General features: G+C 46.4%; 1 protein-coding gene across 1 annotated transcript in view; it reads right to left on the reverse strand.

Moving 5' to 3' along the window:
- Positions 1–22,577, reverse strand: part of LOC144769724 (uncharacterized) — a 175,322-nt gene that overhangs the window by 62,552 nt on the left and 90,193 nt on the right. The window contains exon 3 of the mRNA XM_078653905.1: positions 15,878–16,027. Within this exon, the coding sequence (XP_078510031.1) occupies positions 15,878–16,027 (150 nt within the window). The remainder of the gene's footprint in view (positions 1–15,877; positions 16,028–22,577) is intronic.

Consider the following 22,577-nt stretch of genomic DNA (forward strand, 5'->3'; position numbering starts at 1 on the left):
CTTGAGGAGGGTGCTGATTTCGGCGTGCTTCCAGAATGTCGCTGTTTCAAACAAGATGTTGATGACCTTCCATAGTTGAGGTGCGATGGCTGCGTCTGCTTTGTTGAATACATGGTGTGGGCACGGGTCAGACGGAGATCCTGAGTGGAAGGAGTTCATGACCTTGCGTGTCTCATTGTCGTTGACGTTGGACCAGGAGGTCATGCGGTTGGCGCTGGTGGTGTTCACAGGGGAGGTGGAGTCTGGCGTAGTTGGGGCAGTCGTCGTGTTGAAGCTGTCGTGGATGTCAGCGATCTTGCGGTGGAAGAAGATGGCCAGTGAGTCGCACAGTTCTTGTGAGGGCGGGATGTCGTTGGCGTTGGGGCTGGGGTAGGAAAATTCCTTTATGAAGCTGAAGAGCTCTTTACTGTCGTGTGCTTTGTTATCCAAGTGGTCTTTGAAGGAGGATCTCTTGGCTAATCTGATGAGGTGGTGATGTCTGCGGGTAGCGTCCTTGTGGGCTGCGCGGTTGTCTGGTGTGCGTTCGTGGAGCGATGTCTTCTCCAATATTCGGCATACGCATTTGGAGGCCTGGAGCTCGTTGGTGAACCATGTGGCTCTCTTGCTGGTGTGGATGTTTCTTGAGTGGGGCGAGGGTTTTGGAGCAGTCGTCGATCCACTGTCTGAGGTTGAGGGCTGTGGCATCAGAGTTGGTGGGGTCGGTGAGTGGGTTCTTGGCAAGGGAGTTGAGTAGCTGGTCTTCGGTGACTTTGCTCCCGCAGCGGGGAGGCAGCTGTTGGGTGAGATGATGCGTGGTTGGTTTCTTGAAGGTGAAGTGGATGCCGCAATGGTCGGTCCAGTGGAGTTCACCCACCCACTACGCCGGACACACACTCGACCCGGTCTTCTCATCCAGCAAGGACATCGCCTTCAGCCACGCCACGGGACTCCACTGGACGGACCACAGCTGCGTCCACTTCAGCTTCAGAAGGACCACGATCCTCCATCACCAGCAACAGGCTGCACGCAGAAGCTGGAACAAGATCACTTCCGACCAGCTCGCTACTTCCCTGAGCAAGAACCCTCCCACCAGTACAACGAACCCCAGCCAAGCGGCCACCAACCTCACGAAATGGATCAGCGACTGCGCAGACGACCTCGCCCCTCTGAAGACCCCGCCGAGCAGACCCGGCAGCAAGAAAGCCCCATGGTTTAACGACGAACTCAAGAGCTCCAAGAAGAACTGCAGAGCACTGGAGAAAACCTGGCGCAGAGACCCAACACCGGAAAACATGACTGCCCTCAAGCTCGCCACCTGAAAACACCACCAACTGATCCACGCCACCAAGAAAACCGCATTCAAGGAACGACTGGACAACAACGCACACAACAGCAAGGAACTCTTCAACATCGCGAAACAGCTCTCCAACGCCGGAAACAACGATATGACCCCTTCGCAAGACCTCTGCAGCTCCCTCGCCTCCTACTTCCACAACAAGATCGCGGACATACACAACAGCTTCAGCACTCAACCGACGCACGCCACGACCAAACCTCTGCCCCCCACCACCACCCTCCACGCCTGGACCCCGATCAGCACCGAAGACACCATCCGCACGATGAACTCCATCCACTCCGGATCTCCGACAGACCCCTGCCCTCACCACGTCTTCAACAAGGCCGACGCTGTCTTCGCACCCCACCTGCGGGACATCATCAACACCTCCTTCGACACCGCCACCTTCCCAGAGAGCTGGAAGCACGCCGAACTCAGCGCTCTACTTAAGAAACCATCAGCCGACCCCACCGACCTCAAGAACTACCGCCCCATCTCGCTGCTCCCGTTTCCGGCAAAAGTCATTGAGAAGACCGTCAACAAGCAACTGGCCGCCTTCCTCGAGACGAACGGTTCCCTCGACCTCTCGCAGTCTGGCTTCCGGGCCAACCACAGCACCGAGACCGCCCTGATCGCAGCTACCGATGACATCCGAGCCCTGCTCGACAACGGAGAAACAGCGGCCCTCATCCTCCTGGACCTCTCCGCGGCATTCGACACCGTGTGCCACCGCACCCTCGTGCAGCGCCTCAGCAACATCGGAATCCAGGAGAAGGCACTGGAGTGGATCATCTCCTTCCTCGCCGGAAGGACACAGAGAGTTCGCCTCCCCCCGTTCAGATCGGAGGCCACCGAAGTCATCTGCGGCGTTCCTCAAGGCTCCTCGCTCAGCCCAACACTCTTCAACGTCTACATGAGCCCCCTCGCAGCCATCGCACGCCAGCACAACCTCAACATCATCTCCTACGCCGACAACACCCAGCTGATCCTCTCCCTCACCAACGACCCCGCCACCGCCAGAGCGAACCTGCACGAAGGGATGACAGACGTAGCCAAGTGGATGTCGAACAGCCGCCTGAAACTGAACTCAGACAAGACGGAAGTCCTCATCCTGGGATCCTCACCCTCCGCCTGGGATGACTCCTCGTGGCCCCCCGCCCTGGGCAGCGCACCCAAACCAACAGACCACGCTCGCAACCTGGGCTTCATCCTGGACTCCTCCCTCTCCATGACCAGACAAGTCAACGCCATCTCCTCGTTGTGCTTCAACGTCCTGCGCATGCTACGTAAGATCTTCCGATGGATCCCCACCGAGACCAGGAAGACGGTCACCCAGGCCCTCGTCACTAGCCATCTGGACTACGGCAACTCCCTCTACGCCGGAACCACCGCCAAACTCCAGAAGAGACTCCAGCGGATCCAGAACACCTCAGCACAACTCATCCTGGACATCCCCCGCCGCAGCCACATCTCCGGACACCTGAGAGACCTGCACTGGCTCCCGGTCAACAAGAGAATCACCTTCCGGCTCCTCACCCACGCACACAAAGCCCTACACAACCAAGGCCCAGGATACCTCAACAGCCGCCTCAACTTCTACGCTCCCAAACGCCAGCTTCGATCGACCAGCCACGCCCTCGCCGCCGTCCCCCGCATCCGAAGAGCCACCACAGGAGGAAGGTCCTTCTCCTACCTGGCCGCCAAGACTTGGAACTCCCTTCCGACCCACCTCCGCCTGACCCAAGACCACCTCGCCTTCAGGAAGCAGCTCAAGACCTGGCTGTTCGAGCAGTAGCGGACCCCCTCCCCCAGCGCCTTGAGACCCTCCGGGTGAGTAGTGCGCTATATAAATGCTTTGATTGATTGATTGATTGATTGAGTTCGGTATTGTGATTGAAGGCGACGTGGAGAAGATGGGATCAAGCGTGTGGCCGACGGTGTGGGTGGGTGTGGTGACGAGTTGTCTGAGGCTGAGGTTGGCGAGGTTGTCTATCAGGGTGGCGGAGTGGTTGTCGTTGTTGTTCTCAAGGTGGAAGTTCAGGTCCCCGAGGAGGATGTAGTCCATGGAGGCGAGAGCGTGGGTGCTGGTGAGGTCGGCGATGGAGTCGCTGAACTGAGCCTGGGGTCTGTGGGGTCTGTAGATGAGTGTTCCTCTGAGGGTGGTTTTGGGGTCAGTGTGTATCCGGGAGTGCAAGTGTTTGGCGATGTTGAGGGTGTCTTCTGCGTGGGTAGCGACTTTGAGGGTTGACTTGGGATTGATGGCCATTACTCCTCCGATTCCGCTGGCGTGATCCCTGCGGGTGATCTTGTAGCCGTCCGGGATGGCTATGGCGATGTCGGACGCGGAGGAGTCGTTTCACCAGGTCTCGGTCAGGAAGGCCATGTCTGGGGTGGAGGTGTCGAGCAGATCCCAGAGCTCAACGGCGTGTATGTGTGCGGAGCAGGTGTTGAGGAGTATGCAGATGAGGTAGTTGGGTCAGGTCCTTGGAAGTTTGGTGGTTCTGTTGCAGGTAAAGCTGCAGGTATGCAGGAGAAGGGTCCGTGGGTCCCGTTTGGGGTGGCCTGGAAGCAGGTGTTGTTTCGGCCAGCGTTGAATGCGTGGAGGCTGCTGGTGTCGTAGTGGAGTCAGGTTTTGTGGCATTCATAGGGTCCAGGCGTTCTGGCGCTGGGCGTGGTCCAGGCGCAGACGGGCTTGCCTTAACCGCGCCCGCTGCGCTCGGCCGCTTCTTGGCCTGCATATGAAGAAGCTTGGGAGGGCAGAACAGCAGGGAGGCGGGAGCGGGGAGGCCAATGGGTGTGCTGAGGGCGTGGGGCTGCAGGGAGGCAGGGAGGCAGCAGCGGGAAGGCCCGGTAGGGAGAGGTGGTGGGCAGGGGAAGATGGCAGCAGAAGGGGCACAAGGTATCGGCATACACAAGCGGGTCAGTAGGTGACGAGTGGCGGTGTGGGGGTGACCTGTCTGCAAGCAGGGTCAAAGGTCGCTCCCGGTCACCATTGCTCTGCCTGCATTAGAGGAGGCCTGGGAGGGCGGAACAGCTGGGAAGCGGTGGGCGGGGAGGCCAATGGGTGTGCTGGGGGCGGGGCCACAGGGAGGCAACGGCGGAAAGGCCAAGTAGGGAGAGATGGGGGTGGGGGAAGATAGCAGCAGACGGGCACAAGGAATCGGCAAACGCAAGCGATTCTGCAGGTGACGAGTGGCAGTGTGGGGGGCGACCTGCCTGCAAGCACACAGCTTCCATTGACAATATATGACCTTCCTTCACAGGCTTGGGAAAGAATTGCAGTTGATTTATTTGTCCCTTCAAAAACAGACATCATTTGAAGGTAGTGGTTGATGAGTATTCATGGTTTCTTTTAATTGAGGAGCTATCATCAACAACCCATGACAAGGTCATTGAGTGGCTTGATGAGCTCTTCACAGCATGAGGTATCCAAACCCCTCTCAAATCTGCCAATGGTACTCCTTTCAATAGCAAAGCATTCAAAAGAGTAGACCTCAGTTGCCTCAAGCCAATTCTGTTGTGGATTTATTTATGGGTATCCTCAAAAGAGTAATTTAATGAGCATCGAAGGAGGGCATTGAGTTAAACCAAGCCCTGTGTTAAGCTGCTTATTGTTCAACTCCTCACTCCACAACTGGCCTGAGTCCTGCCACCTTGCTCTTTAGGAAAGCCATCAGAACCAAATTGCCACAGTGGAGAGTAGACTGAACCCTGAATGCTGATATGATTTGGGTCACAGACACTTCTTGAAAGTGATAGATGAAAACATTCGCTGATCGCTGTCAATGAGCCCAGGAAACAGTTTTCAAAGAAGATTCCTGGGTCCTAGTTAAGCAGAAGGAAACGCTGAAAACAGACACACAATTTGCTGTTGATCCCCAGAGGGTTGTCACATGCAAAAGACACATGGTGATGACACATCATTCTGGAAAGTCTATCATACAGCACTCATTACACTTTAAGCACAAACCTCGACGATTGTCAGCTCCTACAAATGAAGGAGGCAATCCCACCTAACAGTCCGGACAAAGCATCAGAAAATGTTCCATCAGTGCATGATCAGAGTGTATCTCAACCATCTCATACTACTTGACCTTGTCAACTAGTGTGAGCACCTCAGCAACTTATTGAAAAAACATAATGTGACTGTTGTTTAAGTGGGAGATGTAGTGTCATGAGACTATGTGCTATGTGCTATGGGACCCTCGATGCACTGAACAGAGGAATTGCGTAACTTACTGAGATGTGTTAAGGTGTGGTTATTAATGGTTATAATATAATCAGAGAGCAGTGTGTGAAAGTATGCTGAAGAATAAAGACATCTGTTACTGAGCTCTGTATATGTCGCACATGACCCCGCTCTCCTGCGTGACATTCGTGTCTCATTGTAGCCTTATCTGGGACAAGAGACTCCATCTGATCAGCACCCCTGATTCCCTCATTGACCCAGCTACCTGAACAGAGAAACCAGTTGCTTAGCCAACCGGGTGGCCACCATTTAGGCCACCATTTATCTCAGCCTATAACACTAGCGGGTAGCAGGCACCTCTGAACTGGGAACAGCAACCAGCCCGGGAAGATTGCAGTTCGACCAGCCCCAGGAGCAGGTGGGGTGCGACTGAGAAGCACCTCTCCCACTTTTGTTTTAGGGGACAAAAGTGGCCCTCATGGGTACAAAACCGTCCCCCACCCCTCCAACCCACTGGGGGAATACACAGAGCCTGCTACAGCCAGTCCGGCTCTGGTAGCAGGACTCGCCCCTCAGACCCGCCCACTTCCTGTCCACATATTTTGGCTAATCAATGCTGGCTGCTGTGCGGCCACTCCAAAGGCACACCAAAGGCAAGCCCATCTGTGCCAGTCAGTGCCCAACCATGGCCCAGTGCCATAATCTCTAGCCCACTGCTACTCCAGCTTCACTCCCTGTTGAATAAACCCAGGATGCTGCAGCACCCTCAGCTGCACCTGCTCACCCAAAGAAACCAAATGACCTTTCAACAGCCTTGACTGCAACTTTACCTGCAACTCCACAGGCCAATAGGCCCTTACAAAGACCACCGACCAACAGCCCAAACTATAGTGTAGGCTACTCAACATCCACTCCCTGACCAAGCATGCCATTAACTCTGGGACACCATCACGATCACCAGCCCTGAATTAGTGTTCCTCACAGAAACTTGGCTCAACGACTCCCCAGGCCCTGACATTGCTACCACCACTCTAACCTCTACAAAATGACCCACCTGAACAGGCTAGGTGAACCCAGGAGCGGAATTGCCCTCATTCACAAGGATATCCTCGGAGACAACACTTGTTCCAACGACACACTCTCATCTGACATGAAACACCTCCACACCAAAGCCAATTCAACCATCAGAGTTACCCTCGTCTACAGACCACCTGGACCCTGACCCTGCATTTCCAAAATCACTGCCCCATTGTCTTGGAATCAAGACATTACCTCTACCTCTGCAAACTGAACTTCAACCTTAAAGACCACTAAGCCACCAACTCTGCCACCCTGCTGGAGTCCATGGACAACCTGTGTTGTAATTTAGCAGCGATTAGGTTAAGCATTAGCAGAAGATATCTTGTATTTAGAGACAATCTTGTCCGTTTCGTCGAATCCATTTTGCATTTCTGTCAGCCATTTTGTTTGCCATGTGCTCGCCATGTACTCTGTCCTACCTTCCTGTCAACTGCTCTTGAAATCTGCCTAGAGACGAGATATATTTAGCCTCTTCTGCTTCGCACATGCTAAGTTGAGCTTACAGCTGTCCCCAACTTGTAACTTTCAGGATGTGTCCACCAGAATTAGCTAACTATCAGCCCCTCCCACTGGTTGCCAGCGCACTCTCTGTATGACCTTATAGGTATTTAAAACCAGCATTATGTACTAGTACTGCCTTCATTTAAGCCCCAGTGTGGATATGAAAGGACCAAGCTCCTTCCATTCAGTGTGCAACTTCATACATTACCGAAGGGTGCTGTGTGAATGTAGTTCCACCTCATGAGCTTTAATAAACTCTGTCTTTTCTATTCCAGCTTCAGTGCCAACTTCTTTCTATTGGTCTGAGGACTCGGTGCAGAGAAGGGAAAACCACTTTTTTTATCACAACCACTTGCATTCCATGTTGATAAGTTTACTGCTCCATGTCCGTTTTTGCTTTCTCCAAACACACCAGACAATATTATGGGTCTTGATATGCTCAAATATTTCAGGGCTACGATACGATATTCTCTGGAAAGAGTACATGTTATTTTAAATGACAACTACCCAATGATTGAGAAATCCTGTATTGTTAAAGAGGACATTGCATTAGCTTCACTCCCTAGTACCTTGTGGGCTACTTCAGACACCGATGTAGGGCAATTGGTAATTCCACCAGTACATATTAGTGTCAAGGAGGGTGCTTTATTGCCAAGACTGCCTCAGTATAACATTTCTCAAGAAGGAGAAGAAGCACTCACACATATTGTACATGATTTAATTAAGATGGGGTTGTGGAAGAAGTTCCTTACAATGTTTGCAATAGTCCGATTCTACCCATTTTGAAAAGATATACTGACACTAGGTTCTATAGATTTATCATTGATTTGAGAGAAGTCAACAAGATTGTAGTGCTGCAGTACCCTGTAGTATCTGACATAACAACATTGCTTACCATGGTCCCTCCAACAGCAACTACATTTTCTGTAATTGATCTGAAGAATGCTTTATTCTCGATTCCTAGTCATCCTGATAGCCAATATTTGTTCGGTTTCACTTTGAATAATAGATCATACATATTTTGTAGAGTTTCTCAAGGGTACACTGAGAGTCCTAGTATTTCAGTCAAGCATTGAAGAGACAGCTTGATTCCTTTACTTTGCCTCAAGGAGTGTCTCTCATACAATACATCAATGACATCTTGTTGGCAGCCAATACGCCTGAACTATGTGAAGAGTGTACTGTGTCTTTGCTTTCTTTTCTTGCTACACACCATCATAAAGTGTCACGAAAGAAATTGCAATATTGTAGACCGAAGGTAACCTACTTAGGTCACCTTCTGTCTAAGGAGGGTCGTGCACTGACGCCAGATCGCATTCAAGCAATTTTAAGACACCCCAGTACCTTCCACACAGAAAGATGTCCGTGCATTAATTGGTCTGACTTCGTTTTGTAGGCAATGGATATTGGGCTTTTCACACATTGTTAAACCCCTGCTAGCGCTTTTGACTAAAAACATGGACAGATGAATGCCAAGATGCTTTTCGTCACTTAAGACAAGCTCTTTGTTCTGCACCAGTGTTAGGCACACCAGAATACATGAAGGGTTTTACACTCTATGTACACGATAAAGATGGGTGTGCATTGTCAGTTTTAGTACAGACACATGGTGATAAGCAGCGTCCCTGTGCATATTTGTCTGCAGTTCTTGATCCTGTTGCTCGTGCGCTACCTGGATGCTTCTGTTCGGTTACAGCGACAGCTGTGTCCATACGTCAGAGTGAAGGGATAGTTTTGCCACACAAACTGCTGGTGCTAGTACCTCATGCAGTAGATGCCCTTTTGAATCAGACCAAGACACAACACTTAACTAGTGCTCGCCTGACAGGATACGAATTGACACTGTTAGCACCTCATATTACCTTGAAGAGGTGCGCAACACTGAACCCAGCCACTTTGTTGCCATATCCTGTGACTCAGTCCCAGTCAATGGAACCTCACGATTGTATATTCCTTACTGAGGAACAGACAAAGGATCGCATCCATTTGCAAGATATGCCCATTCCAGATGTAGATGGGGAACTGTGGGTTGATGGGTCCTGTTTGAAGTTACCAGATGGCATGACTTCAGCTGCTTATGCAATCACCACATTTGAGACAGTAGTGGAAACAGCTCTCATTCCTCGGCTCAAGCAGCTGAACTAATAGCTTTAACATGAGCGTGTGAACTTTGCACTGACTTGTGTGCGCACATTTGCACGGATGGCAGCTATGCTTTTGGAGTGGTTCATGATTTGCAGATCGTGTAGCTCGTGAGACTGCGATGCAACGAAGCACTATATCCATGTATGTAGTGAAGTCTCATGCTGAGCTTTGGCATGACACTAGAGAGGAAGTATTGGATATACAGAGATCTGCCTCTGTGGAAGAGCTTGAGCAATGGTCTAAAGAAGGAATGGACGATGAGGGCTGTTGACGTAACAAAGAAATGAATAAATGGAAATTGCCTGGAGCCTTTTTACAACCTATGGTTCAAATGGCACATGGGTTGGCACATGTTGGAGCTCTAGCAATAACTAAATTGCTTAAGCAAGTTTGGGAGCATCCTGAATTTGCCAGCACAGCTAAAAGAGTGGTGCAGTCCTGTTTGATCTGTTGGCAGTATAATCCTGGAAAAGTGAAACGGACTCCTACAGGATGGTTTTCTACACCAACCGCACCTTTTGAAGTTTTGCAGATGGATTACGTCCAACTTGAACGCTGCAATAATCTGAAATATGTCTTAGTGGTGGTATGTGCCTTCAGCAAATGGATAGAGGCATACCCTACGAAGGATAATACTGCTCTCACTGCAGCAAAGGTGCTTCTGAACGAGTTTTTCCCTAGATCTGGTGTTTGTAAATTTTTGTGGAGTGACAACGGACCTCATTTTATTGGGCAAGTTGTTGAGCATGTCCTGAAAGAATTAGGGATCAAACAGAAGTTCCATACAGTCTTCCAGCCGCAGTCAGCAGGATTAGTGCTACTTTAAAATTGAAGTTGGCGAAAATACTGGCTTCCACGTCTTTAAAGTGGTCAGATGCATTACCCTTGGCATTGTTGTCCATAATATCGGCGCCACATTCACGATCTAGTCTCACCCCATACGAAGTGGTCTTTGGGAGACTGATGAATACTTGGGGAGTTCCTAAGCCGCGCCCCATACATGATGTTCCTTGTGTTCTGATGAAGGATTATTTAGCACAGTTAATTGACAGTTTGATCTCTATTCACCAACAGGTTCGAGAAGCGCTCCCTGACAGATCTACAGGTGAGGCCCACGAACTCCATCCTGGCCACTATACGATGGTCAAGGTCTTCAACAGATCGAACAGCCTGGAACCGAGGTGGCGAGGTTTGGAGCAAGTTTTCCTTGTGACAAGGACAGCAGATTGAGGGACAAACAAGAAGAACTGGGTCCATAGCACACACTGTAAGCATGTGTCGCCTGCCTTGGTGGAACCTGCTGTGCTGACCGGCCATCGAGAGATTCTGGTGATGGAGAAAGGTCAAGCTATCTCATCTGATGAATCTGCGGAAGGTCTTCCCGTACCACACGATTCCTGGAGCATCACGATACCACTTGAGACCGAGGAAAGAATCTGCAGTGTTCAAAAAGACTGGTTGAGCTACCGCCCTGGGTTAGTGAAACAGAGAGCCGATGTGGCAAGGGGGGATCAACCCTGCATTAGTGTAGTGATACCCGTCTTGGCCCGTGGGGAAGAAATCAGCGGCTGCTCAAGGGATAAGAGCTCCAACGATTGTTTTTAACCTTTTTAGAAAGATCAATTATCGCTGTTGCTGAAATGAATAACAAAAGAAACATTTGTGATGTAGGGTTTGTTGTTGCTCTGGTGGTTATGGCGATAATCAACTGGTTTGTTGAGAAAGTGGCTCCTGCTCGACAGCTTCTTATTGCCACTACTCCAGCTTCAGTGGAACATCATTATTTTACACTTTCCTATCACAAGCAGAAGCAACGACAATCCTACTTAAATAGCACATTCATCCAGATGTTGCACCATACACACAATGCCACCAATGATACCAACTGCTGGGTGTGTGGAATGATACCTGCACACCATAAGAAAGGAGGAACACCTTTTATTCCTCTACCGTTTTCCCATAATGGTTCATGTCAAGCTTGGTATGCTCTTTTGTTTGCTTTCGGAAAACCCTCAGTAAGAGGAATTATCTTTCATCTGAATAAAGTATGCTATTAAGATAAAGATGGTTATCCTCAAGCTAAAGGGACTAAATGGGAATGGGAAGAGTACCAACCGGACAATATTCCGACACCATATGTCTTCACTAATTTGAGGAACATTAAAGACAATGGACCTTTTGTAATTTCTGTGACCAGAGCTTAAGCAGAACTTTGTATAAGTAGTGTTGGGAGAATTCCAGAAGGACGAAGTGAATGTATTTTCACATTGATTATTGAAGGAGCTAACAACAGTAGTTTTACGTCTTCGCATAATACCTATTTTTTTATGTGGTAATAAAGGATACTCTCAATTACCTGTTGGGTGGTCCGGGGTATGTTACATATCATTTTGGTTACCACCTGTGTTCTTGGCCCCTCCATCATGTCACCTGAATTTAAAGTTGTATAATGACATTTCCAATAATAGATATACACGAACAATAAGTGTAGATGAAGTTGACCAGACAGGTACCACTTTGCAGCAATATGTCGATTTCAATTTGGGTTTGTTCTTCTTTGTAGGTGCTGCATTGAATAGCAGAAAGATAAGGCGATTAACCCGTGTTGTGGAACTGTCACCAATCAAACAGCTATGGTACTTGGGAACATTACAGAGGAACTGCAAATTGCAAGGATTGTAGCACTCCAAAATAGGATGGTATTAGACGTGATTTTGGCTGATCGTGGTGGTGCATGTCGCATCATCGGTAGTAGTCGTTGTGTTTTCATTCCGGATCACTCACCTTCAGTATGTGATGCAATCTCAAAACTGCATTCGATTGCTGCAGAAATTCACACAGATACTGGTACATGGACATTTTCGAACTGGATATGGACACTCTTTGCTACTTGGGGATGGAAGCTACTGACTATTCTATGTATACTACTGGTGATACTATTTACATGCTGTACTTGTATACAATGTGGTCCTATGCTTTGCTCCATGTGCATCACTGCTTGTACACCTGCCAAAAGAAATATTGCAAACATAAAAGCACAACAAATGTCAAATAATGAAATTACTGAGATGATGAACATCAATGTACAGGATGCATATCTAGATTACCCCAGATAAACGAATGTCTTCAGCTGATGCTGAAAGGGTCGTCTGTTGTAATTTAGCAGCAATTAGGTTAACCCCTTCCATGCTCATGACGGAACGGTTCCATCATGAGCGTCGGTTGAGCTGTGCTCATGACGGAACCGTTCCGTCATGAGCCCATAGGCTCATTAGAACCTTCAGCACAGCGCGAAAATTCGCGCCGCGCTGAAGGGGTTAAGCATTAGGAGAAAACATCTTGTATTTAGAGACTATCTTGTCCGTTTCGTGGAATCCATTTTGCATTTCTGTCAGCCATTTTGTTTGCCATGTGCTCGCCATGTGCTCTGTCCTACCTTCCTGTCAACTTCTCTTGAAATCTGCCTAGATACGAGATATATATAGCCTCTTTTGCTTCGCACATGCTCAGTTGAGCTTACAGCTGTCCTCTACTTGTAACTGTCAGGATGTGTCCAGCAGAATTAGCTAACTGTCAGTCCCTCCCACTTGTTGCCAGCACACTCTCTTTATGACCTTATATGTATTTAAAACCAGCATTCTATACTTGTACCGCCTTCATTTGAGCCCCTGTGTGGGTATAAAAGGACCAAGCTCCTTCCATTCAGTGTGCTACTTCATACATTACCGAAGGGTGCTGTGTGAATGTAGTTCCACCTCATGAGGTTTAATAAACTCTGTCTTTTCTATTCCAGCTTCTGTGCCAAGTTCTTTCTATTCATCTGAGGACTCTGTGCAGAGAAGGGAGAACCCCTAGCACTGGTAGGTCTTGCTGAGGCTCACCACCACACCCGGGTATCCTACAGATTGTCACCAACCCTACACACATTACCCGCCATACCCTCAACCCTCTCTTCATGTCCAGCGACCAGATGCAGTTCAGCTAAAATTGTAAAAAACAAAATTGTAAATTGATACTTGTATAGCGCACTACTCACCCGCAAGGGTCTCAAGGCGCTTGTAGGAATACCGCTGTGGAACCCATCCTGGCTTTCCCTGTGAGGTGTTCACTCCTGGGCACCCCCAAGGTTGAGGCCAGGCAACCTTAGCGTTGTGGGGGCCGTTGTGGAGATTAAGCAAGCTATTGCCTAGAGTTGCAGAGTGGAACTCCATGATTGGAATAGGCACCGAGGCGAGAATTATCAGGTCCGTAGAATTTTGAGCCCAAGACCCGCCGAGGCGTGGAATTGAACCCTGGTCCCAGGCTAGACCTCTGCATCAGGGTCTGCCGCTCTAACCATTGAGCCACACTTCTCAGCTAAACAACTAAGCTCACATGGACGGATCACAGCATTGTCCAACCCCTACTCCCACACCTTAAACCTCGGACACAAAAAAATTAGACACCTTTTCACCAGCATCATCAACTCTGCATTCAGCTCTTCCAGCTTCCAAGAAACCTGGAAGAACGCCAGAGTTAAAATCCTTTTGAAGAATCCCACAATGGACCATTCCACCCTCAAGAACTACTGCCCCATATTGCTCCTCCCCTTCCCAGCCAAGCTACTGGAGAAATCTGTCAATTCAAAGCTCAATTGCCCGCTCACAGACTACCTGGATTCCAACGACCTGCTCAACCCCCAATCCAGCTTCCACTTGAACCACAGCACAGAAACCACCCTCATAACTACCACTGATGACGTCAGAGTCATCCTTGACCACGGCGAGTCAGCAGCCCTGATCCTCCTTGAACTGTCAGTTGCCTTTGACACCATCTCTGACCACCTCCTCATCCAAAGACTTGTTCACATCAGCATCTAAAGCAATGGCCTCAAGCTGCTATCCTCTTTTTTCATGGACACATTTAGAGAAACTGTCTCCCACTGTACACCTCTGACTCCAAGAGCATCATCTGCCACATACCCCAATGATCCTCACTCAGCACCACACTGCTTACTATCTACATGACTCTGCTGGCACCCACCATTCGTAACCATGGTCTCAACATCATCTCTTACACTGATGACACACAGCTAATACTCCCTGCCACTGAAGACAAACACTACCAGAGTGAACTTCCAGAAAGCCATGACTGATTTCACCACTGGATGAGAGCCAACTGCCTCAAACTCAACACTGACAAAACCAAAGTTCTCCTCTCCGAAAGACAAAACCTTGCCATGAATCCTGGTGACTCTCCACCCTCAGAGCAGCGCCCACCCCACCACACACACTGAGAATCTTAGAACCATCTTTAACAGCAAGCTCTCCATGAGATGCAAAGCCAGCTCAGTTGCCTGCACATGCTTCAACACCCTCAGAATGCTCAATAAAGTCTTCATATGGATCTCAACCAACACCGGAAGGACCATCACTCAAGCCCGCATCATCAGTCAACTTGACTACAGGAATGCCCTCTACGCTGGAACCACCACCCTCCTACTCAAGCGCCTCCAAACAATTACCCCCACCTACATAGCCTGTACTGGCTCCCACGCGAAGAAGAGATGTCACTTCAAACTGCTCAAGCATGCCTGCAAATCCCTCCACAACACAGAACTAGAATACCTGCAGAACTGCCTGACCTTCCAGCAGCTCACCAGAAACCAGAAGTCTTCCTTCCTGGCCCTCACCACTATGCCCATATCCATCCTACCCGAGGACATGCCTTCATCCTCCTCGCAAAAGACACAAATATGATGGATGGAATGCTAGCAAATCAAACATTTACCCGCAGTCAATAGATCTGGGTTAAATCCACAACGTCAAGGCTGATTTGCATATGGCTGGGTTCAAACTGTAATGGCATGGGGAGCAAAAAACGTATGGATTTAAGCCCAAATCAATGAACTGGGGGGAATGTATGACATTATTCTATATTCTGTACATTAACTGTTCTTTTTGCATTTTCCCACCTCGAAGCCAAAGCCTGGAACTTCCCCTTCCATCTCAAAACCTCTACCTCCCTCGCCTAATTCAGGAGTGGACTTAAAACCTGGCTGTTTGAGTAGCTCCCCCTCACACAGCTCATGGATAACCCTTGGGTTGATCAGTGCATGTTACAAGTACTGATTGATTCATTAATTTGCATGCTCTCTGGCTGGGGCGGATGCTCCAGATGCAAAGCAGAGCAAAGTCATATTTGTAAGCAAAGAGATCGAGGCCTAAGGAACTAGGGGGAGATTACACACAAAATCTGCTTCCTTCTCAAATTAAACCTTCTCACAGAAGACAGTTATAAGAGCAGCAGTATACCTGTCTGATGAGACAAGCTAAGATTACCAAAGCCTTATATAAAAGCCATAAAGCAACGCTATGAAATTGCAAAGCTTTGGCAGTAAAGCAAGACAATCATGCATTACTAAATTCAACTGATCTAGTTTACATTTGAAAAATAAGAGAGAGTTAGAGATGGCAAAGATAGTAGGTACTAGAGATTGTTTGAAGATAGCTTGCTGACAGAAACTTTAAGGCCGACTAATAAGCAACATGCAACAGGCAATCATAGCCAGGAGCTAAGAAAAGATGTTGAAAAGTTAGGGAAGGGAAACACACAGAGGGAAAAGGTAAATGTTATTGAAGAAAGTGTCATAAAGATGAAAGACTCACATTTTAGAGGCTTTTTGTTGCAGTCATTTTTTCGGCAGACTTTAACTCTCAACTGATAAAAGCCTCTGCTTACTGCACTCCTGTACAGGGCGTTGCTGGATTTAAAATCTGAGCAATTCTTGTAGACACTATTAATTTGATCCAAACCCTCTGGATATGAAAAGAAGAATATAAATAACATTTGTATGCAATTCAGACTAACCAAAGCAACCTCAGGGCATCGTCTGTCATGGCCATCACAACAGGCTCATCCTGATACTGACACACAAACCTCAAGATGAGACCAGAATTTGACAGCAAATGTGTCTCTGGCAGAGACTTTCCTTTTTATTTTGCCACATACTCTTTTAGGGTGAAAAGCCCTGTTCAGAGTCCTGCTCATTTGAAAATGTAATTGATCATTCAAAACACCCAAATGTATAGTTTGGGTAGCAGTCATTAACTTGTGCGTTATATCATATGTGATGTGTGACACCTTCTTTCTCTTCTCATTGGTTACCCTCTGCTACCCTCTTTTCTTCTTTGAGCTAGGAGGTTGTCCCACATCGGAGCCCCTCTGTGAAAAGTTGAAAGACGGCTCAAATGTAAAACTGTACACTTAGGACTCAAAGTGGCTTTCTTTGTCAACCTGCTCGGTAGTTTTCATCAACATTAGTATGTTTTTACAATGTCCCATTGATGAGATTGTGTGCAGATAGCTATTGGGTTACATACTGTACAGCTCCATCTCACAAGGAAGGTGCATATGATCACCAGCAGATGTCCCTGATAGGATGTCTGCCATAAATAGCAGACAGTTTACACATGTGAACAAAAACAACAAAAACCTCCATTTAGTAAACATTCGAACACATTTCTACCCACTCATAAATATTTAAAAAATCAAACAAAACTAAAAAAAATCATATGTAGTAATCACATGAGTACATTCTTTTCCAATTGTGCAGTATAAACTAGATGTAGTTCTTTGTTCTCTGGATTTTTATCCAGAGCATTAGAGAAAGCAGACAAAATAAGGATCCCAAATTCTTCCCGAGATTCCATTCTTCTTGCTTTCATTGGATATGGAATTAAAAGATGCCAATACATCATCCACATACCATGATGTCCAGATGTCACTGTTGTGTAAAAATACTTTTCATTAAAAAAAGAGTGTTTTTCATTGGTTAGTTCAGGTTTATATCCTGTACAAGGACACATTTTGAAAGGTGCATGTTCAATTTTTGTGCACAACAATTTGTTTTCATTTAGTTTATAGAAAATCAATTAAATTCAGTTGCAGCCATAGTTTTCCTCTGTTCTTGTGGTATATTACATAGGGTACCCCAATTTAGGCTTGAGTAGTCCCCTAACCCTTCACCTACATTTACTGTACTGTTACATAACAGGATTTGGTATTGACCTTTTACATAGTTAAGCGCTGCATAAATGTCATGTGGTTTTCTCCAAAAACTAGCCACATTAATTATTTATGAGGATTCTCAGAATCACAGCAGGATTACCATCTTCTGCATAATAACTATGTCCAAGGGTCATCCTCAGCCAACATGACACAGCAAGGTAGAATCCCCTGAGAGTACCTTCTGGGTAGATATACACCATATCTTTGCCGGGATAGGCAGAGGAGAAAAACTTCCATGCTGACATACCAACGCAAGATGCTGAGGTTCCTGCACGCAGACACTCCAGCATGCAGTGATCTCACATCCCTCGTCGGGTGTCCATCTAGAGACCAAAACAGGGTCACAATGTCTCTCACTTCAGGTAATTGGGTTGGCTTCAGCATAGGGGTAGTCTTGGCTTTACACCTACTTATATGCTAGGTACAGTTAGGTACATCTAGTTAGGGTTGCATTGTAGGATTACGTATTATTACTGTCATATATTTATATGCTTGCATATATTCATTGTTTTACCACTATGGTAGAAATCTACCACCCATTTACTCTATTGGTGCTTAATATCATCTATATCTGTTTCTGTTTCATGGTTGTTTCACCACACCTATTTTACATTAGAATTACTCTGTTTCAATAAGTGCTTATTGAAAACGTCCCCACCATTTTATGTTGTGTATATCTCTGAGACAAAGTGAGCATGAGTGACTGAGCGAAAAGTACGGTACTGTTTCAATGATCTCTGATGGGACAGTTTTGTCATGTTCGATAGTTGCCAAGGACTATTCTCTCCTTGGTAAGGGGAGTTCACAGTGGCACTGTGACCTAGCTGGTATACAGTTGAACATACCCTGTGGGGGTGTCTAGAATCAGTCTGGGCACCAATCCCACAGTCTATGATGTCTGAATTCCCAGATCCTATATAGGTTTATAGGAACTACACGGCATGACGCCACCAATGTTGATTTGGTTCTTATTTAATGGTCAAATCTGAGTAGTTCACTTGTGCATTTTTCAGAGACCCCTTCTCATATTTACCTAGAGATGTCTGGAGTGGGAAGGGAAAATTCTGCCACAGTTGAGTAGGCATATCCTATTTATTGACTGTAGGATTATTCAACCTTGGAGGACAAATAGTTCCTATTGTGATTAAAACCTTATCTCAGTCTCCTTGAAACTTTTTAAAAAATTGCTGGGCCTACCTTAGGGGTGACTGACATGCAGTAAAAGGGGGGTCACAAACATGGCACACATTTTAGGTGTCATGTCACAGCGGCAGTAACACAGCGCGCACATGCATTGCAATGGCAAATGCCTGGAACAGGTTTGAAAGGCTGCTTTGGTGGGTGGCGAATCAGCGCTGCAAGCCCACCAGTAGCATTTAATTTACTGACCATGGGTATCTACGATACCACTTTACAAGGGACTGAGAGAAAAATTAAATATGCCAACCAGGTGTACACCAATCTTAGCATGTTTACCGCAGAGAGCACACTCTCTTTACACTGGACAGCAATGCTAAAGTGCTCAGAGTACTAGAACCACCAACACCATGTCAGAAAAAAAGGCTAGGAGGAAGGCAAAAAGTTCAGGGATGACCGTGCAAAAAGGGCCAAGTCCAACACTGACGAAGAACTCGCTACACCAGTGGAGGAAAGAGAACAAGAAGGAGCAATACATATTTCAGAATATTTTATAATTGCCCTTACCTTTAAACTAGCAGATTTTGGATTCACATTTAGAGGTGGGACAGTAACTGTTGTGATTGAGGCACACGTGTCATATAGAACTGAGGTATTCTATTCATGTGTTAAATTCCCAACTAGCAGATGCACGTACACTCACATTTCACTTCTATTCTGAAGATGAAGTACCAGATGAATACTGTCTGTATGATGATATTAAAGTTCGCTTACCTACCAGGAGCATATAAATAGCTTTAAAGGCATCCTCCCACACACAAAAGACTAAGTAAGACTCGGAAGAGACTAAGTAGTTTGGCCGGTAATAGCGGCTTCCACACCGCATGCAGACATTGACACAATGCCTGCAGCAGATTTATGCCCACTACACAAAGAAATAATAAAACTCTACAAAAGATGAAACAGTTTGTGATGAGAACACACACTTCAGCCTACAAGAGCTACACAAGCAGGAAAAATTCAGAGGTCTACAATGAAAATAATTCCAAAAACACTAAACACATTTATGGGTAAAATGCTCACTAAACTAGAGCAAATGATATTATGGATAGCTCAGAAAATCACACAGTTATAGGCAGTGTTTTACACACAAGCCCTCTAGAAAAACACAGAATGCTAACAATCTGATTGCCAATGGGGTTAGCTCCCCAGCTAGAGTAGTGTACCTCTTGGGGTACAGTTTTATCTGCCATCTATACCAGAACTCAAGGTATCACTTCAATTGCAGTAATACCAGATGTATTAAGACAAATACAGAATGAGTATGGAGCAGAACCTGCTCTGAACTTAGGGATCAATCAATCAATCGGGGGAAGTCTAAGCGTGCTACTCACCATTGAGAGTCTCAAGGTGCTGAGGGGGGCGGAGGTGGTCTCCAGATCTGTTAGCCAAAGAGCCTGGTCTTGAGGGTCTTCCTGAATGTATTTAGGGAGTGGGCGTATCTGATGTCTGCCGGTAGCTCGTTCCAGGTCTTGATTGCAATGTGAGAGAAGGATCTTCCGCCTGCTCTGTTGATACGTGGGGTTTTGGCCAGTGCAATGTAGGAAGATCGGAGGTTTCTATTGGGTACGTGGAAGTTGATTCTGTCATTGAGGTAGTGGAGTCCATTGTTGTGTAGGTATTTGTAGGCATGAATGAGGGATGAAAGTGTTATGAAATTTTGCGCAGGTAACAACTGTTATATTAGCAAATGCAAAAGGGGAGGCAGCAGCAGTGGCAATATGCCAATGCCTGAGGGACTTCACTTCATTACAACAGGAAGAAGAGTCACCTAGAATTATCGAAGATACATATGCTCAATTAGCTAGAGAATATTTTGGAGCTAGAGCAAGAAAACCACAACTCATGGGTGGTCCAGAAAAGGACACCACCAAGCAAGCAGCTGATTATTCCAAGAAGTAATGGGACATTAAAAAGCAAAAGAATAGAGAGAATAGGCAACAATCCAGGGGTGGGTCTCCTCGACAGGAGCCCTCCGAAGCGAGCTGCAACCATAGGAATCGTAATAACATTAAGAAACCTGACAGGTATCAGGATACTGATACATGTTCCTCTTGTTCTTTTCAGGTTTCATAAAAAAACTCAGAGAGGGAAGGACGGTCAAACCACAGACAAGAAGAATGGACAAAGTCCAGAGACACACAGCGTATTTCAGACTATAATATCAAAAAAAGAAGATAAACAAAAATCAAAATCTAGATTTAAATAGAAGAAGGTATAAGGCCTTAAAGTTAGATATGCCTGAAATTCTGATGACTTAACTTCTGAATGGGGAATGGGCTCTGATGATGCTAGACAGTGCAGCAGAAGTAACAATAGCTCACCAGAACTTGATGGAATTTCTGGTGACAGAGGTGTTGAATGAAAGCATCATGGTGGAAACAGGGTAAGTGTCCTCTACCAGTTATAATAAATAACACTCCAAATCAATGGGGGCAAATCTAGAAAAACTAAAGCTCTCTTTTGGGAGAACCTGACTTAGGTCTATGACATCCTTTTGACTGAAAAAGATTGGACGCCTGAGATTGTTATGGCTGCCCGAAGGCAGAAACAGTAATTTTACCAGCCTTTTCCAACATTATTCCAATATACTTAAAATATACATACGCGCAGGAGTTATAGCTCTAGCAAATATATCGCAACAATGTAGGATGGGATGCTAATTCACCTCACCATGTAATTCCAGCAAAAACGAATACGACTCCACAGAAACAGTACCTTATTAAACAAGAAGGAAAGAAACAGGTCCAGGAGATCTTAAATCAACTTGAATACCAAGGGGTAATAGAAACTGGCAGCTCTTCAATGAATGATCCTTTGTTTCCCATATTGAAGCCTGACAATTCATACTGTCTAGTTTTTTACTTTTGACTACAGACATCTGAACGCATGCACAAAGAAATTTGCAGTACTGAATACACACAGTGCCGAATTAATGAATAACATTGTGTGGAAAAAATATAAAACATCACAAGACCTCTCAAATGGATTTTTCAGTCAAAATATAGCGCTTGAGAGCAGATACATAACAGCATTCTCGGCCCTCAGCTCTCAGTACCATTCTGTTGACTTCCTCAAGTATATAGGAATAGCCCTGGATTGTTTTCAGTGAGGGTAACAGTCAAAATTGTGATGAGGAAGCATTGTCCTATGTATATGACATTTATCTGACGGATGATGATTTGAAGGCTCATTTAACCTGGGTGAGCAACATAATATTGGGGTTTGCCTCGGAAGGCCACAAATTGAACTTTAAAAAATCCAAAACCTCCGTAAAACTAACAAAACATATTGGGAGTCCTACATTTTGAAAGAACACACATTTTGAATGATGCAGAAAAAGTACAACCTTTCTATTACTTTATCACACCTGATTTTTCCATAAGACATTGGACACAGGAACACATGGATATCTTATGATCCTCACGAGCTGATATGAAAGCTTCCATGCACTAACACACGCATGTAAATACCAAAAATGTGGGATCTGTGTAATCAGGGTACACTTACCTAACCTTCAATGAAGGTGAAACAGTACCCAGAGCATACAAATCACACTTTTACACAAACAGTGAAATGTGTTTCGATTCAACAGAACAAATTCTGACAGCAGTACAGACTGCTGTAGTGGGAGAAAGAGCACTGGCTCAAGGTACACAAATAATTGTGGTAACTCCAGTACTGGCCTTCGAGGCTGTTACAAAAGCTAGCATCCCGAATTCTAAAGCATTCTTCTACGTTAGATACAATAGGCTAATTCTCTCACTGCCACAGATGTAGATTGCAAATTTGATTCAAACACTGAAAATACAGGGATTCCTGCAGTAAGAACAAGAATATCCTGACCCAAATTAAATATTGCCTCTACATCAGTATGAATACTGATGGTTCTGCTCAGCCTGCCATAGCTAGTAAACAACAGCACAGCGCAGTTGGTGCGAAGGTAAAACGATGTATGCAGGACTGCAAGTTCCATCCCAGTAGTACAAAGACACAGACCCAATGAAATTGCATTGCACATCCGGCAGAATTAGAAGCTCTATGACTGGCACTGAGACAAACGGATCAGGAACTCCTCACACTTATAGTGTGCGACTAGTT

Source organism: Lissotriton helveticus, chromosome 7 (genome assembly GCF_964261635.1).
Source record: "Lissotriton helveticus chromosome 7, aLisHel1.1, whole genome shotgun sequence".
NCBI lineage: Eukaryota > Metazoa > Chordata > Amphibia > Caudata > Salamandridae > Lissotriton > Lissotriton helveticus.